The 17,220-nt window shown below is 39.7% G+C and overlaps 1 protein-coding gene across 10 annotated transcripts in view; it reads right to left on the reverse strand.

The window, feature by feature from the left end:
- Window positions 5,523–17,220, reverse strand: part of RPGR (retinitis pigmentosa GTPase regulator) — a 283,854-nt gene continuing 272,156 nt past the window's right edge. For 2 of the 10 annotated variants that reach the window (XM_021080799.1, XM_021080794.1), the window contains 3 exons: window positions 15,911–15,968; window positions 14,246–14,337; window positions 5,524–6,276 (listed from right to left, as the gene is read on the reverse strand). In XM_021080799.1, coding sequence (XP_020936458.1) covers window positions 6,073–6,276; window positions 14,246–14,337; window positions 15,911–15,968 — 354 coding nt within the window. In that variant the 3' untranslated portion in view covers window positions 5,524–6,072. Of the gene's footprint in view, window positions 6,277–14,245; window positions 15,583–15,910; window positions 15,969–17,220 lie in introns of those variants that run through there. The other 8 variants (XM_021080801.1, XM_021080800.1, XM_021080798.1 and 5 more) reach the window with 6 other exon arrangements.

The raw sequence follows: 17,220 nt of genomic DNA on the forward strand, positions 1-17,220 counted from the left end.
TAGTACACATATACAATGGAATACTATTTAGCCATAAAAAGAACATAATAATGCCATTTGCAGCAACATGGATGGACTTAGAGATTACCATACTAAGTGAAGCAAGTCAGACAAAGATAAATATATGATATCACCTACATGTGGAATCAAAAGTATGACACAAGTGAACTTATTTAAAAAATAGAGGAGTTCCTGTGGTGGCGCAGTGGTCAACGAATCCGACTAGGAACCATGAGCTTGTGGGTTCGGTCCCTGGCCTTGCTCAGTGGGTTAATGATCCGGCGTTGCCGTGAGCTGTGGTGTAGGTCGCAGACGCGGCTCGGATCCTGCGTTGCTGTGGCTCTGGCGTAGGCTGGTGGCTACAGCTCCGATTCGACCCCTAGCCTGGGAACCTCCATATGCCGCAGGAGCGGCCCAAGAAATGGCAAAAAGACAAAAATAAATAAATAAATAAATAAATAAAATAGTTCTCTAAAAAAAAAAAAAAATAGAAACAGGAGTTCCCATCATGGCGCAGCAGAAACGAATCCGATTAGGAACCATGAGGCTGTGGGTTCGATCCCTGGCCTTGCTCAGTGGGTTAAGGATCCAGTGTTGCCATGAGCTGTGGTGTAGGTTGCAGATGCGGCTTGGATCTGGCGTTGCTGTGGCTCTGGCGTAAGTTGGCAGCTACAGCTCCGATTAGACCCCTAGCCTGGGAACCTCCAGATGCTGTGGGTGTGGCCCTCAAAAAGATGAATAAATAAATAAATAAACAAAATAAAATAAAAATAGAAACAGACTCACAGACCTAACAAATTTATCGTTACCAAAGGGGAAAGGACGGCAGGAAGTGGGAGGGATAAATTAGGATTTGGGGATTAACAGATACAAACTACTATACATAAACTAGATAAGCAATAAGGATTTACTATATAGCAGAGTGAACTATATTCAATATCATGTAATAACCTATGATAGAAAAATATCTATCTATAACCAAATCACTTCACTGTACATCAATCACACACATTTCCCTGTGCGGTATAGTAGGATCCCACTCCCATTTCTTAACTCTAATGTAGCTTCTTCCAGCAGAAATATCTTATTTCATCGTATTCAACACACTTATACTGTTAGCTTCCCCCACACTCCCAAGAAGGCTTAGTACGCATTTGTATGCAACAAAAAATTATCTTCGTAAAATGACCACTTTTCTAATTACCTTTAACTCACATTTCCTGCTTAAAATTTGAGGTCAAACTTGGGAAAGTTACAACTGTGATAAAGCCAGGGCCTGATGAATTATTTCAACATATTTTCCTTATAAACAAATTTCTTTTGCCAAAATAATGTACTTTGTTTAAAATAGAGGTCACAATTTGCCCTTTGTGGGCTGAATTGGGCTTGGAGCTACAGCTTGGCTCTGTTTACATACACACATGCATGCATGGACATGTATGTGAATGAGTTGTCTATTATAAAAACCCAAATTTCCAGCTTCTTTTTAAACCAACTGAGGGTCTGGCAATTCTGGGCCCAGTATTGAGAAACAGCAGTCACCAGCTAGAACAGATTGGCAGCAGCTTCAATATGCTTATCCGTTTAGTCTCTGAAAAAACTTCAGTTATGAGACCCCTGGTTTAAATGTGTTTTTTGTTCAATTTAATAAAATATCTCCTCATTCCTGAGTTGAAGACCTTCTAACCTTCTGATCTGTCTCTTTTTGCTAATTTATTCTTACGAGGTTAAAAAAAAGTAAGGCATATTTTAAGGTTCTGTCTACAAAGATACTCTAAGCTTTTTAAAGAACTACTATCAGATGAAAAATCCTTAAACCATGTGCTCTGGCAAAAGGAACACTTAAGTATAAAAATATTTTTAATTTTGGTAGCCTCACAAAAACAAAGCAGGCAGAAAAACACTTAATTGAAGTTCAGGAGCATGATAAAGAAATCAGTCTGGTTTTGACCTCAAATAATTATTCAGTCTCACCTCTGTCTACTCATCTGATCTACTGGCACTTGGGTCTCCTGTGGGTAGAGGTCTGTGATAACAACTTTGGCTCCATTCTTGTTGTTGACCCTGATGGTTATAAAACTAGTTGGCTTAATATGCCCCCTTTTGGATGCTTCTGGTGATGTCCACTGCTTTTACTGGAAGAGGCAGATTCTTTCCTGCTCATGGAAATACTTACTTTTCCTTCTATGGATTTATAATAGCCTATGGGCAGTAGAATTGTACTACAATGAACCATAGGTAAATACTTCAAAAAATGAGTTTAAACTTGATGTATGCATAACTTTCTAAGAAACAGATCCATGTCAAAATTCTACACTGTACATGTTATAATTTATTTGATGATCATTTAACATTTACTATGTGCCCCCTGTGTCTGGGATCTTGGAAAAGATAACCTAACTACGATTCCTGTTTTGATGTAATTGGTGATTCATTACATGGAAGTTAGAACATCATAATGTCTCCAAAGAAGACATTTTATCATTGAAGGTTCAGGATTTGGGAAGTTTCCATCATGGCTCAGTGGTTAATGAACCCGACAGGTATCCATAAAGATGAGGGTTCAGTCCTTGGCCTCACTTAGTGGGTCAGGGATCCGGTGTTGTCGTGAGCTGTGGTGTAGGTTGCAGATGCGGCTCAGACCCTGTGTTGCTGTGGCTGTGGTGTTAAGCCGGCAGCTACAGCTCCAATTCAACCCCTAGCCTGGGAACCTCCATATGTGCAAGTGTGGTCCTAAAAAGACAAAAAAAAAAAAAAGGATTCAGGATTTAGCAAGAGTCTTTATATTTTAGGAAAGTAATAGTAAGACTATAAGAGATTAGAGATTATAAATAATCAAGGCTATTTTTTGCATGTGATCTGTAACTTTAAAACTGAAACATTGTTATGGATTGAATTGTGTTACCCCTAAAAAGTGTTTTGAGGGAGTTCCACTGTGGTTCAGCAGTAATGAACTCAACTAGTATCCATAAAGATGTGAGTTCAATCCCTGGCCTTGCTCAGTGAGTTAGGATCCAACATTGCCATGAGCTGTGGTGTAGGTCACAGACGCAGTTCTGATCTGGCGTTGCTGCGGCTGTGGTGTAGGCCAGCAGCTACAGCTCTGATTCGACCCCTAGCCTGGGAACCTCCATTTGCCATGGGTGCCGCCCTAAAAAGGCAAAAAAAAAGGGAATCCCCATTGTGGCTCAGCATAAATGAATCTGACTAGTATCCATGAGGATGTGGGTTGGAGCCCTGGCCCCGCTCAGTGGGTTAAGGATCTGGCATTGCTGTGAGCTGTGCAGACCCAGCTCAGATCGCATGTTGCTGTGGCTGTGGCGTAGGCCGGCAGTTACAGCTCCAATTCTACCCCTAGCCTGCGAGCCTCCACATGCTGAGGGTGGGGCCCTAAAAAAAAGACAAAAGACAAAAAAAAAAAAAAAGAAAAAAAAGTGTTTTGGGAGTTCCCATCATGGCTCAACCGGTTAAGAACCCAACTAGTACCCATGAAGATGCAGGTTCCACCCCTGGTGCCACTCAGTGGGTTAAAGGAGCTGGTGTGCCAGGAGCTGTGGTGAAGGTTGCGGACACTGCTTGGATCCTATGTTGCTGTGGCTGTGGTGTAGGCCAGCAGCTACAGCTCCAATTTGACCCCTAGCCTGAGGACTTCCATATGCCTTCGGCCCTAAAAAGACAAAAAAAAAAAGTGTTTTAAAGTCCTAACTCCCAGTACCTCAAAATGTGGTAATACTTAGAAATTGGGACTTTAAGGAGGTAATCCAGTTAAAATGAGCACATGGCCTTCTCCATAATATGGCAGCCTGGTTCTAGCTCTTTAAATTGTTCTGACTATTCCAACTCTGATATCTAGAGTTTTGAAAGGGCCCACCTGCTTAGGCCAGGCCCATCTTGGGGTAACCTCTCTTTTGCTTGATGTTAACTGGAATTTTAATTATACATGTAAAATATGTCACCTTTTCCATATAATTTAAGCAATGGAGTGATATCTCATCGTATTCACTGGTCCCCCTGACACTCAAAGGGAAGGGATTATTCAGGGCAAGTACATCAGCAGGTGGGAACCTTGGGGGCCATTTCGGAATCCTGCCTATATCACAACTTGAATGTCTTAGTACTACTTGTGAGTTTCACTTCCACTTGGCTCCTATAGTTTTTATTTTGGAAAAGTATTTTCACAAAACTGTATTAGTTCTATAGTGGTAGGCAATGGCAAGGTTTTTTTTTTTTTTAATTAAAGTCACCTATAATAAAATTAGAATTCCACTGAACGTAATATTTATATAGACTATTTTGTAAGAGTTCAAAATCACATCTACTGCCTTTTAACGGCCACACTTGCAGCATATGGAAATTCCCGGGCCAGGGACTGAATCCGAGCTGCAGGTGTGACCTACACCCTAGCTGCAGCAACGCTGGATCCTTTAACCCACTGCGCTGGGCCAGGGATGGAACCCACGCCACTACAGTGACCCAAGCCGCTGCAGTCGGGCTCTCAACCCACTGTGCCACAGTGAGAACTCCCAAAATCACACCTACTCTTGACTAACATCCTTAGAGCCCTTGTGCCTGAAACACAAAGATGGAGCATCTTTTTCTCTGTTTAAATGGGGGTAATGGTCACTGTGACTGAATACGAAAATGTTTTAGTCAGAAGCTGGAATGGGAAAAATGAAGGTAGTTTGCTCCATCAACTAACTAGCATCAATGAGCAGAGGAAAGCAATGTTTTTACCAAAGCAGACTCAGCAGCGTTACCCTTTCTGTTCCTTGTGGTAGAGCACTGTGTGATGGAGCCAACCTGGGTGACCACTATCAACGCTAGAGACAGCTGAAGTGAGTCATCCCGGCTGTGTCCGTTCTGCTAAGATGGCCATCTGTGGCATGTCAAACAGTGCAGATCATACCTCATAATCTGCCATGTTTTCATTTCAAATCACCTCCTTAAAGAGAAGAGCGGGAGCAAAGAAATCTTAATTTCTCCACAAAGATGTACTGTTTATACAGTTGTCCCGGTATTTCCCTTACTCAGAGGTAAATGCATTTTTGTGTCTTTCAATATTTTAAAATTAGATTTTTGGGGGGAGTTCCCCATCGTGGCTCAGCAGTTAACAAACCTGATTAGTATCTACGAGGATGTGGATTCGATCCCCGGCCTCACTCAGTGGGTGAGGATCCAGTGGTGTCATGGCTGTGGTGCAGGCTGGCAGCTGTAGCTCCAATTCAACCCCTAGCCTGGGAAGCACCATATGCTGCAGGTGTAGCCCTAAAAAGAACAAAAAAAAATTAGATTTTTTTTTTTTTTTTTAAAAGAGGTTCCCAGGCTAGGGGTCCAATCGGAGCTGTGGCCACCGGCCTACACCAGAGCCACAGCAACTCAGGATCCGAGCCGCGTCTGCGACCTACACCACAGCTCACGGCAACGCCGGATCGTTAACCCACTGAGCAAGGGCAGGGGCTGAACCCGCAACCTCATGGTTCCTAGTCGGATTCGTTAACCACTGCACCACCACGGGAACTCCAAAAATTAAATTTTTTTTTTGCCCCCATTTTACCAACTGATAACTCCAGGTACCTCTAAATTTTATTTATATTCACCCATTTAAACAGTGTAACTGACCAGATACAGTTTATTAAAATATGTTCATTAAAAACAATTTTGACTCAGTTTTTGAAAATTGCAATACATTAAAAACTGTTACAGTGTTATGAGACTGAAAATATTGCCTTATGAAATTATAAAGAAGTAAAACTGTTTAGTAAAAATGATGAAATATCTTAATTTAACTTTCACATATAAAAATATATTTTATATTGCAACACTGAACAGTTAAGGCCACAACACTTGAAGGAGAGTTTGAGAGATACATATTTTGAAATTGCTTGTCAAAAATATGAGCATTTAAATAAATATCAAAACGGGTCGTAATATTCAAACCAAATAAAACATATTATTAAGTTATATCTTTAAAAGCTTATTAAGCTTGTTATCAGAAACTTTCCTTCAGAACGCAAATGTTTTTCAAGTATAAATTATGATGTGCTTGGTGATCAGGAAAGCATAAATATACATTCATAGTACTGTACAAGATTTTGACCTTCTCGCCATATTTGGGGGTGAGGTATCCTGATGATTTTGCCCCATGTGGTTCTGGCTGGCATCTTTCTTATTTCTTTTAAAAACTATTTGATCTCCTACTGGTTTTATTTCTGGGAGTGGCTCAATATTCTCCATACTTTTCTGACTTGTCAAGGACATCCTTTTAAAGAGGAAAACCTAGAAAACAAAACACATAAGAGAATTCATTTCAGTAAGTAGAATATTCACTTAACAGTGTTTGGGGGTATAATTTTCAACCAGTCTTTTTTTTTTTTAATGCATTTTAGGGCCCCATCCATGGAATATGGAGGTTCTCAGGCTAGGGGCTGAATCAGAGCTCCAGCTGCCAGCCTGCGCCATAGCCACAGCCACAGCAACGCAGGATCCGAGTCGCGTCTGCGACCTACACAACAGCTCACAGCAATGCCAGATCCTTAACCCACTGAGCGAGGCCAGGGAATGAACCTGCAACCTCATGGTTCCTAGTGGGATTTGTTTCCGCTGTGCCACGACGGGAACTCCCCCGCAAGTCTTAAGATTATTTCATCACATCTTTATGGGGCATCACAACGGTACATTCTTAGTATCCACCAAGCCTTTTTTCTTTGACCAATCACAATCATGATTCTTCCCTAAAACGAGATCTTTCAGGGTTTACCCTTCAGCTTTACCAGTGCTTTGGTAATAATGTTATCATTATTCTTCAAAGAACAAATTCAGTATTTCTTTGTTTTGTTATAGGAGAAAAGCTGAAAACCAGGATATTCTAGGGGAGGATATACCTCCCCATTCTTGTAGACCAGAACTTCTGGCAATGTTAGTGCTGCCAAGTGGTGGCAGTGGGAGCCCCGGGGGTCTGAGTAGGTAGCTAGATATATGGGTCTGCTGCTCGGGGGAGGCCACAGCTGCGGATGGGCAGAATGCAGATACCAGCTGAAGAGATGAAAGGGGGCTCCATAACCCAGGGATTTCAGGTAGGAAGAAGAGAGAGCCGAAGAAAAGAGACTGAGGAAAAGCCAAGTGTGAAAGGAAGAGGAGCCGGCCCTGGGGACTGAGCTTTGCAGGGACAAAGTCAGGAAAAAGCAGCTCAGAAGTCAGGGGAGGATAATATCAAGGAGAGAAGGCCAACCAGGCACATGCCGGAGATATCGAGGAAGATGATGAATGATGAATGAAGAGTCCCAAAGGATTTTAGCCCTTTGAGGATTTAGCCAGACAGAAAACAGGATTCCTAAAGAATGACAACCCGAATGATGGATTTGATAAGATGCTAAAACCAAACAACAACAACAGAAACAGCTGAGGAGTTGGCCCCTTCAGAAATGAAAATGGTGCTAATAAGATCAGCTTACTTTCAATCTTAATGAATGGAGGAACTAGAGGCAAAAGGTATAAAGCCAGTGTCTCAAAAAGAGTCTATGGGGACTCCCACCGTGGCACAGTGGAAACAAACCCGACTAATAGCCATGAGGACAGGGGTTTGATCCCTGGCCTTGTTCAGTGGGTTAAGGATCCGGTGTTGCTGTGAGCTGTGGTGTAGATTGCAGACGCAGCTCAGATCCTGTGTGGCTGTGGGGTAGGCCAGGAGCTACAGCTCTGATTCAACCTCTAGCCTGGGAACTTGCATATGCCACAGGTGTGGCCCTAAAAACACAAAGAGAGAGAGAGAGAGAGAGAGAGAGAGAGAGAGAGAGAGAGAGAGAGAGAGAGAGTCTATGAACCAAAATGGGAGAAATTCTGTTCCTGCTATTGTGGAGGAATATACGTCATGAAAAATTCTTCCATTACAAAATTCTAAGAAATACTGAAGAAGTATCTAAAGTATAATTTTATAATGTAAGCTCATAAAATGAATAAAAATCTGTTGGTCAAAAAAAAAAAATGAAGCAGGAGCATTTGGAAGCCTCAGAGACAAGTTGAATATTGAAATGGCATTCACTGATCTCATAACTTCAACTCTCAGATTTTAGCAGATTTGGTCTCACAAAAATGCAGAGAACTGGAACTGAGACCCCTATAAAAAGTGGGGACCCTCTAAGGACTAGGCCTTTGACTCAAGTCCACCTACAAACATTGGGAGGTAACAAAATAACACGTTTTCCTGATGTGAGTTTGGGGTTCCCATTTACATTACTGGTGTGGGTGGGAAATCCTGAACTGAGACACTAGCTGAAAGTGGTCCTGGAGTGAGCTAACAGAGACTAATACAAATTACCTATGGATGGACCTGCCCTAATCTAAGCTTTAAACGAGTTCCACAAAAAGTCTCAGTTGAACGTGAACTCACAATCCGAATTGTAAAACACAGAAACAAACAAGACACCATAAGCAAGTCAGCCAAAGCAACAAACAGATTTAGACTCCAAAGGATGTCTGACACTGGAATAACTAAATACAAAATATAAAATAAGTATGCTTAAATTATTTAAAAGACTAGAACAAAAAAACATGAGCACAGGGAGTTCCTGTTGTGGCTCAGTGGGTTAAGGACTCGATATTGTCTCTGTGAGGATGCAGGTTCTATCCCTGGCCTCTCTTAGTGGGTTAAGGAGCTGGCGTTGCCACAAGCTGTGGTGTATGCCGCAGGTGGAGCTGGGATCCACTGTGCTGTGGCTGTGGCATAGGTCCCAGCTGCAGCTCCAATTCAACACCTGGCCCAGGAACTTTCAAATGCTGCAGGTGTGGCCGTAAAAAGAAAAAAAAAAAAAGCACGAAACAAGACACTAGTTTTTAAAACATCAGGTTTATTTGAAAAAAAAAATCAAAATAGAATTTCACTTCAAAATGTGAAAAGTATAAAAACTGAAATTAAAACTCAATGGGTAGTTTAAATAGCAGATTAGTCTCAGATGAAAACAGGCTATGCAATAGACATGCTCTGAAATTTCTACAGATATCACTTAGACATGGGAAATAAGTAATATTTAAAAGACACAGATAACAGAATGAAACGTTTTATTATAGTAGAGTTCCAAAGAGGACAGAAGAAATATTCAAATATATAATAGATGTGAAAAGAAATAGCGAATAAAGAAAATGGTAAAACAAATAATGATATTTGATTTGTGAGGTTAAAAAATTAAAACACTTGATAAAATAACATGTAAAATGGGAAGGAAGGAATGATAGGAAAGGTAACTCTTCTACAATCCTGTATTATTTGGGCAAGAGGAAGATTGATTAGCAGAGATTTTCAGATTAGTTAAATAAGCAAGACTCGGAGTTCCCGTCGTGGCACAGTGGAAACGAATCCAGCTGGGAAACCATGAGGTTGCAGGTTCGATCCCTGGCCTCACTCAGTGGGTTAAGGATCTGGTGTTGCTGTGAGCTGTGGTGTAGGCTGCAGATGTGGCTCGGATCTGGCATTGCTGTGGCTGTGGTGTAGGCCGGCAGCTGTAACTCCAATTAGATCCCTAGCTTGGGAATCTCCATATGCCACAAGTGCGCCCTAAAAAGCAAAAAAAAAAAAAAAAAAAGCAAGACTCATATATATGCTGTCTAATCAAATGCACTTCAAATATAAAATCATAAATGGGTTAAAAGTAAAAGGATGTTAAAAGATAACTCTAATCAAAAGAAACTAGAGTGGCTATATTATATCAGATCAAGTAGATTTTAGAGCAAAGAATACTATTGGGGATAAATAAGTTTATTTCATAATGATGAAAAGGTCAATTAATTAAGAGGATGTAACAATCCTAAATATCACAGAACCAAATAACAGCTTTCAGACACATAAAGCAAAAATTAATAGAAGTACAAGAAGAACTCCATAAATCCACAATTATAGTAGGGATTTTAATACCCCTCTTTCAATAATGGAACAAGTAGGCAGAAAATAAGGAAGGATAGAGAAGACTTGAACAACACTATCAACCAACTTGACCCAGTTACACTGAGAGAACACACCACACAACAAGAGTATTTTTTTCAACCTTCTTTTCAAATGAACATTTACCAAGATAGATCTGATTATGTGCCATAAAACATGTTTCAATAAATTTAAAAGGAATCAAGTCATACTAAGTATGTTCTCCAATCACAATGTAATTAAATTAGGTATTAATAACAGAAAGATCACTGGAAAAATTCCCAAATACACAATATTTAATATCCCCGAAATTAAATAACTCATGAGTTGGGAGTTTGCATCATGGCTCAGTGGAAATGAATCTGACTAGTATCTATGAGGACACAGGTTCAATCCCTCATCTCGCTCAATGGGTTAAGGATCTGGTGTTGCCGTGAGCTGTGGTGTAGGTCACAGACGTGGCTCAGATCTGGTGTTACTGTGGCTGTGGTGTAGGCTGGCAGCTACAGCTCCGATTCGACCCCTAGACTGGGAACTGCCATGCCATGGGTGTGGCCCTAGAAAAACACACAAACAAATAAACAAAACCCCATGAGTCAAAGAAGAATTAAAGGGGAAATGAGAATATTTTGATGAATGAATGAAAATGAAAACACAACATATCAAGTACTTCAGGGGAAATTTATAGCATAAAAAACCTATAATAAAAAATAAGAAAGGTCTCAAATCAGTGAACTCAAATCAGTAACTTCCATGTTAAGGAAAATTCAACAAAACGTTGCTAAAGAAAATTTGAGAAGACATCAATAAATGAAGAGAAACAGCATGTTCATGAATTAGGTGACTTAATATTGTTAAAATGTTAATTCTTCCCTAATTTATCTATAGATTCAGAAATGATCCCAAATTAAAATTCCAGCAGGCATTGTTTTCCCCCCAGTAATCAACAAACTGATTCTAAAAATTCACATGGAAGTGCAAATGGTCTAGAACAGCCAAAACAAGTCTGAAAAGGAGCAAAGCTGGGGGACTAACAGTTCCTGATTTTAAGACATGTTAAAGCTACAGTCATCAAGACTGTGTGGTACTGGCGCAACATAAACAGACTGAAGGAACAGAATCCAGAATCCAGAAATAGGCTCACAGGTAAAAAAAAATCAATTGCTTTCTAATAAAGGTATTACGGTATCTCAGCAGAAAAAGGACAGTCTTTTTTTTTTTTTTTTCCAACAAATGGTGCTAGAACAATTAGATGTTTATATGCAAAAAAAAAAAAAAGAACTTTCTCTCCACTCCTGTACCATGTAAGGAATTAACTCAAAATGGAATACCACTCAGTAATATAAAGGAATGAACTACTGATACACGAATGGATGAATCTCAAAACAATAATCAGTCGCCTGCTGAGTATGGCAGGGGGACGGAGGGTGTAGACAGGGACCACAAAGAGGCACAAAGAATCATCTGCTGGGAATGGCACTGTTCACACTTGATTGTAATTATGCTTTTACAGGTATAAATGTATGTCAAAAGTAATCAAATTCTATACTTTAAATATATGTGTAGTTCATCATAGGTCAATTATACCCAAATAAAGCTATTTTGAAAAGGTAGGAGCATAATTATTAGGTGGGTCTGAAAGAGATGGACTCAGGGTTTTTTGTTTTTTGTTTTTTTTTTCTGCTATGGTGTGCAGCAGCTTGATATGGGATCTCAGTTCCCAAATCAGGGATTGAACTCAGGCTACAGTGGTGAAAGTGCTGAATCCTAACCACTAGACCACCAGGGAACTCCCCTGGTCTCAGGTTTTTAAGCCTGGGAAAAACTGACAACAACAGGAGACAATATGTATAATTTACCTCAAATTTTCTTCACAACAGAGCAAAGCTAACTGTGTACTTGAGGCAAACGTGCTGAGTTGTGCTATCATGGTAAACAAAACATAGCATCAGAGAAAAGGCAGTCGCCAGGAAAGGCAAGAATCCACGGGCATAATTTTTGGTGGAGATATTCTCATCTCAGCCTCTTATATTTATGGCAGTGACAATGAATAAGAAATCTATTGACTCAACTGGCACAGGGAATTAGCCAGGAATCCGCCATGTTCTTGCTAGTTTCTAAGGGACAGCCCTGGATTTTTAACCACTGTTTAGCCCTGTGCCTGGCATATAAGAGGCACCTAGTAAATGTATGCTAAATAAATGCATGAATAAACTAATTCCATCATGGGAAGAAATTATTATTATTATTATTTTTTTTTGTCTTTTCAGGTACACACCCGTGGCACATGGAAGTTCCCAGCCTAGGAGCTGAATCAGAGCTGCAGCTGCCGGCCTACATTGCAGCTTGCAGCAATGCCGCATCTTTTAACCCACCGAATGGGGCCAGCGATTGAATCCTCACCCTCATGGATACTAGTCGGATTCTTAACCCGCTGAGTCACAACGGGAACTTCAAGAAATTATTCTTAATAGCTGAAAAGCTCACTGTTTTTTTCATTAGCTTACTTAGGTAGAAATTAAGCCAATAACACATTTTTATTAGTGGCTAACTGTGAAACCAAATTTGCTACGGTTTGGAAAAGGAATATTTGGTAATTTCCAGATATAACAATCACCAAAAGATCTCTGCTGCCAATTAAAATCGTGGGTCCTTACTTGGCTATCTGAAACATTTAAAAATCATCTAAACAAATTTCAACGGTGAATTCTGTTTTGTTGACAGAATGGTCACAAAGTAATTTTAAGTAAAAGAGAACAATATGGAGATTTAGGTTAAAATAACATTTGACATTTCTGAAATAATTCTGAAAGGAATTTCAGACTGGCAATATACCTGCCAGGATGGCAAAAGGCAGGCTGTTTACTCTCTAAGGGCAACTGCTGGTTTTACCTTCATCCTTTCCTCTTGCTTACTCCCTTACATTTTACAATTCATTGTTGATCAAAAATATTTACTGAGCATTTACCATGTACTGGGAACTGGGGACCATGTGCTAAGGATACACTGGAAGACAAAACAGAAAAGAGTTTCTGTTCCCATGGAGCTGAAGGCCACTGGGGATATGGAGATATGAAGTAGACCAATGTATAAATGACTACATAATTGGAAATTGTGAAAAATACAAAGAAGGAAAAGCAAAGGGTGTTATGTCATTACTATATATAAATTAGATAGGTAACAAAGACCTACTGTATAGCACAGAGAAATCTACCCAAAACTGTGTAATAACCTATGTGGGAAAAGAATCTGAAAAAGAATGGATATCTGTATATATATGTAAATGATTTACTCTGCGGTACACCTGAAACTAACACAACTCTGTAAGTCAACTATACTCCAATAAAATTTTTAAAAGAAGTGTTATATGAGAGAATAATAATTGGACATAATAATTTATATAAGTGCTGCTGATAACAAAAAAACCTCTGTGTGGAAATGACATTTAAGCCAAGACATAGGTTGAAGAAGAATTAACAAGGCCTTTCATTTTTCTTGTCTTCCATGTTTCCTCCTAACACTTCTATCTAGAAATGTGGTCTCATGATTCAATAAAATTCTTCTGCAACTGGAAAGAGCAATTTACTTCCATGAAGAAGACCCGTATCCAACAGTCTTTTGACAACTCCAAAACAGGTATAAGTCAGGAGAGACTAGAGCAGCATGTTGTAATATTTTCTAAGCACAATCATCTTTATTTTTTCATTCATCCTATTTCTTGGCTTTGCTTTACTCTCTTCTAGACTTCCAGAATATTACACTCTTATAATTTAAAGCAAGAATTCTTTGACGTACCTTTTACTGTATGATGAATCAGTATGTATCAATGAGTGATTGAAAGGAACGTGCTATTGACATTTTGGCAGAGCAACCTGACCCAGAATTTAAAATCCAATAAGTAAATATGCATGTTAAAAATGTGGACCATTACCTGAAATTTTTCACATGTTCTTGGGCCATAAAAACTCATATTGGGAGTTCCCGTCGTGGCACAGTGGTTAACGAATCCAACTAGGAACCATGAGGTTGTGGGTTCGATCCCTGCCCTTGCTCAGTGGGTTAACGATCCGGTGTTGCCGTGAGCTGTGGTGTAGGTTGCAGACGCGGCTCGGATCTTGCATTGCTGTGGCCTGGCGTAGGCCGGCGGCTAGAGCTCTGATTCGACCCCTAGCCTGGGAACCTCCATATGCCGCTGGAGCGGCTCAAGAAATGGCAAAAAGACAAAAAAAAATTCATATTGAAGGAGTTAAATTATGTGGATCACCATATGAAAAGTAGAAGAAGAAATCCAATACTTTGGCCTTAACATTAAAATGAAAAGTTCATTTAACTTACCTTCGTCGATTTTTTCATGTCTTTATTTGGCGTTGATTCACTATCTTCCAGGATTTCTGAAGAAACGCTCTTTGCACTATCATGTGTGTATCCTATGATAGGATATATTTAGAAATATTTTTCTTAACTAATGAGAATAAGAAAAGTCCTAATGCTTTTAGTGAAACTATCAACCCTGAATTATGGGGTAATATTAAAGAGTGGTGGACAAAGCCCACTGCATATTTCCTGAAAAGTTAAGGCAAAAATCCCAGAATGACCTGACCAACGTTGTAAATATTTAGGTGACTAGTACCCAAATACAGCAAAGGCAATGGTAAGTGTTAGGGAAGACTTTAGTAAAATATAAATTACCTTTATAAAACATTAACCTAGTCATAATCAAATGGATGTAACTTTTTTGGTGTTTCAAATCAATCCACGTATTCTGTAGTTGAATAATGATCTTTAAAATATACTCATGAGGAGTTCCCGTCGTGGCCCAGTGGTTAACGAATCCAACTGGGAACCACAAGGTTGTGGGTTCAATCCCTGGCCTCACTCAGTGGGTTAAGGATCTGGCATTGCCATGAGCTGTGGTGTAGGCTGCAGATGCGGCTTAGATCTGGCGTTGCTGTGGCTCTGGTGTAGGCTGGTGGCTACAGCTCCGATTAGACCCCTAGCTTGGGAACCTCCACATGCCGCGGGTGCGGCTCTAGAAAAGACAGAAAGACAAAAAAAAATTGTATACACACACACACACACTCATGAAGCATATGCATTCTTCTAATTTTATATTATCAGTGACTTAAATCTTACATTTAATTTCTTTTTAACACTTTAGGCTATATGCTAAGAATACTTACAGATGACAAATATTTTAACATTTTTGCTTAAGATATTCTAAAACCTAAATACTCTTTCTATAGAAGTTTGAAGGAAAAAAGTATTATGGGAACTCTTCCTTTTTCTGCTTAAGTTCAGATCAGATATCCATTACTATGGACAGTTATTTGTAATGAGAATGCAGAAAAAAGCACATCGTGATGTCATGGTGTGGAAACATAATATCGGGGTCACAGAGCAAAAACACCGATGATCTGGGTGTAGAAACTGTAGGTCTCGATCAGAGTCCCCTCTGTTCTGTGGCACCTGTTTTCTGACACCAACAGTGAGGCTTGGCAAAGGAGTCCTCTGAAACATCCGTGGTGAGATCAAAGACTCAGGTCTGGGCTCTGGGGGAAATAACTGGAAGGCCTGCTATGGCTCGAGGCCGGCCTAGACATCAGTGACGGGGTCTGGCAGTACTCAGCAGACATGTCAATCGAGATCTGGGACAAAAGCCCAACTTAATAATACTGATTGAAAAGGAAAAAAAAAAAGGTAGTTAAAAAGGCTGTTTTAAACCACTTAACATTGACACCTAAGCAGCCATGAGTGATGCAAATATTTTTAGGTAAAGAAGCTGTGGCGGTGATCAATGGGAACACATAAGCCTGTGTCACATATTTCACAACTTATTATGAGGGTCATGTGACAATAAACAGTGTAAAATAGAATACATGCATATAAGCTATAATTCTTCAGTTACAGCACACATATGCACATATACCAGTATGGACATATGAAAGTAGTATGTATCTAGTCTTTGTAAAAGTATGCTTTCAAAGTCAAATGTGCTCACACCTTTTGGATTTTCATTGTATTCATGAACGGCCCGTTCCTCTTGGTTGGCTTTTTGGCCCTATAAACAATAAAGAAACAACATAGGAGAAAACCATTATTTGTGCTAGAGTAGAAAACCTAGTCTTGATTTTAAGCAGGGTTCTAGAGTCAGCCTCTAGCTAACAACATAAACATGTGACGATTTCTCTTTGCCGGACTCTTGCCTTAGATGCTGAGTGATCATTGCTGTCCCTCCCAGCTTAATACTGTATGATTAACAACAATTGTATATTCAAAAGTCTACTTGAACAAGTTTTAGGAACATTAATTGGTATATGAATTAGCTCAACATTTTATAATGTCAATTTGGAGTTTAATGAATTCTATGCTAAAGCATTTTAGGGACCACCCTAACTAGAACTGATAAATGTTCCTTATAAAACACAATCTTTCAAAGTTCCCTTACGGCACAGTGGGTTAAGGATCTGGTGTTGTCACTGCAGCGGCTTGAGTTGCTGTGGGGGCATAGGTTTGATCCCTGGCCCAGGAACTTCCATATACTGCAGGTGAGGCCAAAAAAAAAAACAAAAAAAAAAAACAAAAAACCACCCAAAAAACAAAAAAAACAGAATCTTTCCTTTCTTCTCAGTGAGAGGAAGGAGTCTTGGAAAAAGAAGGAAGCAAGGAAGAGAATGATCTCTAGAGCACAAGCCATTTTGTAAATGAAAAATACATACACACAAAACAATACATGTTTTTACAAGTATATATTCAAATAAAAGGATAAGTATGTTTCAACGGTTGTCTATGTAAGGGAAAAGGGGAATGGGGCTCAAAGGAAACCAATTTAAATAAAGAGAGGAAAAACCTCGCACAGACCAGTGATGATAGCGTTTCATCAATGAGAAGACATGATATACTCGGAGCTCTTTGCAAAACGATGAAATGAAAATCAATCAATACAGTATCATTCAGTTTGGGTTTCTGAATTCCACAGCTTTGAAATGAATCCAGAGTAGTGCTAGCAAACCTACCAACTGTCTCCTAGCAGGGTCAGTCTTATGTAAAACTGCCAAATGCAAGAGATGTTTTTGGCACCCCTAGCGCCAACTTTCAGGATGACTTTCAGGAATGGCCTCCGCCCATTCCTCCCATAAGTACTTTCTTGTAGACAACATCTGTGTAGAATGGATCACAATGGCAAACATCGCTGGGAACAACTTTGACGTGTCCACACACATGTAAATAAGCAGATATATGGGTGCGCACATGCATTTCATTTCTGCCACCAGTACAGGGTAATTTTATCATTTCAAGGACCTAGTGCTGAA

Source organism: Sus scrofa, chromosome X (genome assembly GCF_000003025.6).
Source record: "Sus scrofa isolate TJ Tabasco breed Duroc chromosome X, Sscrofa11.1, whole genome shotgun sequence".
In the NCBI taxonomy this organism is placed as follows: Eukaryota; Metazoa; Chordata; class Mammalia; order Artiodactyla; family Suidae; genus Sus; species Sus scrofa.